At 36.9% G+C, this 6,524-nt stretch overlaps 1 protein-coding gene across 1 annotated transcript; it reads right to left on the bottom strand.

Annotated features, from left to right (window-relative positions):
* Positions 1-3,744: 3,744 nt before the first annotated feature.
* Positions 3,745-4,092, bottom strand: LOC118851058 (60S acidic ribosomal protein P1-like). Its single transcript, XM_036760632.1, has one exon. It carries the CDS (start codon positions 4,090-4,092, stop codon positions 3,745-3,747), a length of 348 nt encoding a protein of 115 aa, XP_036616527.1.
* Between the last annotated feature and the right edge of the window lie 2,432 nt (positions 4,093-6,524).

Raw genomic sequence — 6,524 nt, 5'->3', positions numbered from 1 at the left:
TTGTTTCTGTTTTGGCCAGAAATCCTGAAGGTCTTTCCCCCCAGATTTTTCTTTTATTTGGGTAGAGAGGCTATTCTCTGCCTCACTTCTCATTAAGCCTTAATCACTGAATGGGCATTGCCTCAGTCAAACTTAGACCTGTTAAAGACCTTAGCTTGAAAAGTCCAAGGTCCAAAAAGGCAACTGGGTCCACAAAGGCTGGTTGCTGCTTACTGGACAGAGTATCTGGGAATCAGTGAGAAACTTATTCTCGAGAAAGATGTACTGAAATCACATTCTCCAAAATGACCAATGATCTCTTGGGTACTAACTGATGACCTCATGAAGATTTCTGAGTGCCTTGATCCACATCTTCCCTCAGTTCCATCTTCAAGCTGATAAAATGGAAGCTAAACCAATTGAAAGAACTTAATGGTTATAATCCACACTGGAAGCAAAGCTCAGAAACAATTAAAAATTTCCACCTTAAGTAATTTCTATGGCAGAAAAAAGACATGCCTACAACATAGAAGAAGCAATGGAGAAACTCATGGGGCCTGAGAAGCAAAAATAGACTACTCTGGATCCAGAGGAACGTATGGCAGCTGCTGCTACAGCCTTTACCCAGATCTGTGCAGGGCAGGGTGAGGGGGATATCATAAGAGAAGCCAGATCAAAACAGCATGATCCCCATAGTAAAGCTTCAGTGGCCCTGGGCAAGGCACCCTCTCTACCTATGCATAAAGAGAAACAACTTACTTTAAAAAAAACAAAAAAACAAGGAACATTTTAAGGAAGGACTTCATCAATCACTGGCTTTTTTCTTTCTATTCCAAGCTGTCAGATACCAATTAACTTCCAAATTACCATTCATAAACCCAACACTCTTAAGACAAATCATGCCAGAGAAAGAACCAAACATGTAGTCTTTTTGTCACATTTGGTGATAAGCACTACTTGTATTCTGTGCCTTTTTTTTCCAGTTAGCCAGGCTGAATTGTTATATGATTTTATTAGTCAATTGTTGCTGTGTGTGATTTTTATAGCTGTTGGGAGTTAAACCTGACTTAATAAAGAATATTTTAGAAATGTAAAAAAAAAGAAAAGGCCAAGGTCCCCCACTGCATTCTGGTTCATCTCCAGATGTCCAGATCTATATCTGTCCCCTGGACCCAGATAGTTCTGGAGGAGAAGGCAAGGCTGGTGACTTTTCACAGCCCTCCCTCACTTAAATCTAATTCACTTCCATGTCATGGCATCATCTGCCTGATATCGTGGTACTCTTTGAGAAAGAAGGACAAACAACGAGAACACACAACACCTGATACATAGTAAGCACTTAATAAATGCTTATTAACTGACCACAGGGAATTTTCCTACGAGGAAAGTTTCTCTATTAATACAAATTAGCAACTGTTCTCTATGCTATATTCTTAGGAATTGCCTGGAGTGCTTAGAGGTTTAATGACTTGTGCAGGGTTACTTATTCATGGAAAGAAGGACTTGAACTCAACTCTTCATGACTTTGTGGCCAGTTATTTATTACTCAATCTTGACTCTTATGATGGTGGATTATTCAAATGATAGGCTGAAGAGTTTGATAAAATTTTCTATTAATTTAGAACTTAATAAAATTCTAATTTCCATAATTACTTAACTATTTTATATGTAACACTTTTTCCCCCAAACAGACTATAAGTTTCAGAAAGCAGAGATCAAGTCATTCATTTCTTTCACATCCCTTCAGCATCTATGCAAAATTCATACAACAGTTACTCAGTCAAAATACTGGATAAATTAATCCATGCAAAGATAAATGAATGGTAGAGTGAATGAATGACTATATAGATGAATATAGATATGGAATGAGAATGTGGCTTTTTAGACTCCTAGAACATGTTTCTATAATGAATATCTCCATATCTGTTACTCTCAATTACATCTCTACCCTTTTGCAATCAGACTCCTAACCTCAGTACTCAAAAGAACTATTCTCTTGAAAGTTACACATGACAACCTAACTGCCAGATCTGATGATCTTTTTTTTCAGTCCTCATCCTTCTTAGAATCTCTCTCTGCTGCTTTTGACTCTATTGACCCCCTGTCCTCCAGGATATTAACTCTTTTTGAGATTTCATAACATTGCTTTCACCTAGTTCTTTTCCTACTTGTTTGAGAACTCTTCAGGCTCTTCTGGATCATCATCTATATTAGATCTATCAAATAGTCAGTGGACTGACTACAACACTCCCAAGTTTACCTGAACCAGATTAAAATACAGTTGGAAAGTATTCAACAAAACACAAAGAAATAAAATACAACATAGCTAACATTATATCTTAAAATTAAATCAATATGTGGTCACAGGGATTCTTTTGTACAGATTAGTAGCCCCTATTTCTATTTGAATTTGACACCACTGATGCATCCCATACTTTCTAACTGTAGGTATTTCCCAAAACCCTGTCCTAGGCTCTCCTCTCTCCATGCTTTTTTTTTTTCTTGGTAACATTATCAGTTCCCATGAGTTTGTTATATTTATGCAGATGACTTACAGATGTGTATATTCAGCTCCAATCTCTAGCCTGAGTTTCAATCCTGTATCACCGATTTTTTTTTTTTTGGAGAATTCAAGCTAGATGTCCTAGAGACACATGAAAGTCAACCTGTCTCAAGTTCAAATCATTGTCTTTTCCCACAAACATAGCCCTCTTCCAAACTTACCTATTTCTGTTGAAGACATCACCATGCTTCCCAGGGTCTCAGGTTTATAATTTAGGGATTTAAAAAAAAGGTAACATATTCCATATTGAGATAAATCACATTTCCTTGCTGTTTCTATCTCCACAACATCTTTTACACCTAACACTTTCTTTCTGCACACATTGCAACCACTTTAGTTCATAACCTGATCACCTCTCTCATAGAAACACACAATGCCTTCCCGATTAGTTTTTCTGCTTTCAATTTCAACTACCCACTCCATTCTATTCACTGCTCAGCTGCCAAAGGAATTTCCCTAAAGTATAGATTGTGATACTGTCACTCCCCTAATCCGGTGACTGCTTATTGCTACTAGAATCAAGTACTAATAGTATTAATTTGGAGAAGATTCTGGGAACATGGTGGACTAGGTCAGGAAACTGTAAGCTCTCTAGATTTCCCCCACAAACAGGATGAAATAGTGCCATAGGGCAAAGATAGAGTGATAAAAATAAACAAGAGTTGTGGCACAACAGTAGTCATCCTGGGACAATCTGAGATCTGAAGAAAAATTCCAGGACCTAGATTTGATCCCTGTGAAGAGTGAAGAACTCCAGGCTATTTCCACTGAAACAGCAAGTGGCAAGCCCTGGGGCTAGCTGGATTGGGAGATAGCCTCACCTCAGCCACGTGAACCTTCAGCTCCAGGACAATGGGGGAGTGGGGCATCAGAGCCAGGGAAGATTAAGGGAACCTTTGCTGATAAGAAATGCCAGACACAGCTGTGCTGCCAAGATGTGGCCTCAGGCAGGAAGGAACCAGCACAACCTTGGGGAGTATAGAAGCAGTGGGGTGGGGACAACACTGCCTGTGAGCACTTATAACAGGGTAGGGTTTTGGTTTCAGTTCCAGGCCAGAGGGGAGAACTGAAGGAACATCTGAGGCCATAGGCACCATCCCCCATACCCCAGGATTAGAGGTGATTACAATAATAAACTTCTATTTTTTATTTTTATTTTTTTTAGTTGAGTCAAGCTTTTTATTCAATGCTACAAAAAATATTTAGTCAAACAGACCAAAGCCCATGTCATCATTGGACTCACCGGATTCTTCTTTTCTTGCTTCCTCTTTCTTATTCTCCTCAGATGGGGGAGCTGTGCTAGCAGGAGCAGCCCCTTCAGCAGGGGCAGCACCATCAGCTGCTGGGGCAGGTCCACCAACTCCTACATTGCATATGAGGTTTGCAATGTTCACAATGGCCAGGGCCTTTGCAAATAATCCAGGCCAGAATGGTTCAACATTTACACCTGCTGCTTTAATGAGGGCATTGATTTTATCCTCCGTGACCATAACCTCATCTTCGTGAAGGATGAGGGCAGAGTAGATGCAAGCGAGCTCAGAGATGGCCATTTCAGCAGGTGGATGAGGAGATGTGTTGGTAAGCAAAATGGGCTCTTAGCACTTAGTTCAACAAGTGCCCTCGAAGAGTTTGGCTTTTGTTTCCTTTGAGTAATTCAGTGTATTTCATTGAGTCTTACTAAGTGCTAAGCCCCAGGCTCTAACCCCTATTAGGTGTTAACCTAACCTATGTGGATGTGAACCTCCCAGGGTCCTAAGGGGAGGGGTTAACTCAAGAGCCAATCATAGCAGCCTAAGTTCTGGTCATTCAGATGATGTTTGATGATGTCTGAAACCCTATAAGAAGAGAAGACAGAGACATTTGTGCAGGGCTCTCACCCTTGGTGGCATTTGGAGAACATCAATCAATTGGAAAAGGAGATCCAGAATCATAAGGAAAAATGGACTCTTTGAATATTAGAATTGGGCAAGAGGAAACCAGTGAAGTTATAAGACCAAGAAATAATAAAACAAAATATAAGGCGGGGGGAAAGAACAAAGTAAAAAGTATGCAGCAGAGAACAAAAGAAAATTTACAAAGAAGCAGAGAAAAGATGTACAGCTCTGAACACAATGCAAAGTATTTATTATTTAGGCTTTATAGAAATGGAAATTTATTGTTGTATATTTTGAATCCTCTCTTATGTTTTGCTGTGCACATGGAAATGCTTTTTTTTCTTATTTTGTATTTCTTTCAGTATATAAGCTTAAAATACATTTCTTTTTCTTTTCTCTTTTCTCATTGTTTAAGTTTAAAACAAATTAATATAAAAAGTAAAAAAGAAACTCCCATCAGTTTGGCTTGTAATGCTATTCATACTGTTGTCCTGCTATACATTGCCAGTATCATTATATGTTACATCCCTTTCCATACTCCATATTTCAGCCAAATTAACTTCTCTATTCCTCACAAAGGCCATTAAATCTAACATCTCCATGTCTCTGCCTGAATTGTGCTTCCTTCTATATATTCCTTTAAGTCAAAGGTCAAAGATGACCTTCAACAAGAAGTCTTTTCTTGTCAACCCAACTATTAGTGCCCCACCCTTCCTAACTACCTTTTTAAAAAAAAAAAAAAACTATCTTTGATATCCTTTGTATTTACTCTTTCTGTACATATTTATTCTGAAAATAGTCACATATTTACATTTTAAAAAATTACAAATATCTACATATAGACATGTACATTGGCTCCCTTGATAGGATATAAACTCCTTGAGACTAAGGATTGTTTTCTGTTTTCTGTCTGTGTCCTCAGAATCTAGCATAGTAACTGGCACATAGGAGGTGCTTAAGAAAAAGTTGTTGAATAATTGGTTAATTTTAAAACCTGTTCCTGTTTAATATTCTGCAATACTGTTAGAAACAAGTATCCCATGAGAATAGAGATTTTAATATTTTGCTGAAATACTGGTTTGAAGTTAAATGCCTCATGTCCAAGGAAACAGCTGCTTGTAAAACTAGCAAGCAGGTGTTTGTGTTGTCTGTAATTGCCATTTATTAACATGTTGGATGTCATAATATGAAAAATCCTGCCAATTTATGAGTTTTTGCTGGCTTCCAGATGCAAACTTTAAACTAACACCTCCACTCAATTTTCAAAGAGAGATGAGGATGAAATCCCCATTTCCCTTCTATATAAATTCTAATTTGGAAATGAAAAAAAATTCTAGGATTTTGATAAATCATCAACTCTACTAAACATAAATATCATTGTAAATTAATCAACAAAATGGCATAGATTAAACTAATTTATTCTTATGAATTCCTGTAAAATATCATAAATAAAAAGTCTTTAAGGTCTTAAAACTATCGGAAATGTCATATGTGACATGCTTTTGAAAAATTTTAATGCCTCATATTTAATTTTAATTTAATTAATTTATTTTAATTTATATTTAAATGAATTAATCTAATTACATTTTAATACTTCATATCTAAATCTTTGCATGATGCTTGCCAAATTAAGGCTAGATTTCCTCAGAAACTACTTCCTGGAAGTAAATGAGCAACTTTTGGAAGCTTTGACAACTCTCAGTTTATTTATGACTCAAAATCCAATCATAGAATTTGATAGATGGAAGGGAAATTTTACCTCTAAACCTTTTTACAAATTTTTTTCCAGTCTTTCTAAAGAGCAAACTGAGAGCTTGAATCCTCACTTCTGGGAGCATAATGCCAAAAATTAACCCCAGTAATTCTTATATTTTCAGCTTTCTATTAGATACCTCCTAGTAACATCTCAGCATATCCAAAATTGAACTCTTCCAACAAAAAGACCCATTTTCTTCCAATGTCCCTATTTCTAATAATTATACCTCAATTTTCCCCATTACCTAGACTCAAAACCTCTTACCTATTATTGTCTCTTTACACTTATTCACCTCATTTTCTTCCCATATCTAAGTATTTATCTTGAAAATAGTATATGATCAATAAATACT

The sequence above is a fragment of the Trichosurus vulpecula genome, chromosome 5 (genome assembly GCF_011100635.1).
Source record: "Trichosurus vulpecula isolate mTriVul1 chromosome 5, mTriVul1.pri, whole genome shotgun sequence".
Lineage (NCBI taxonomy): Eukaryota > Metazoa > Chordata > Mammalia > Diprotodontia > Phalangeridae > Trichosurus > Trichosurus vulpecula.
The sequence above is the reverse complement of the archived record's forward strand: the minus strand, read 5'-3'. Positions and strand labels throughout refer to the sequence as shown.

What these genes read in the sequence shown, in the direction of transcription:
- LOC118851058 (XM_036760632.1), bottom strand. Translation starts at nt 4,092, where the DNA reads ATGGCCATCTCTGAGCTCGCTTGCATCTACTCTGCCCTCATCCTTCAC.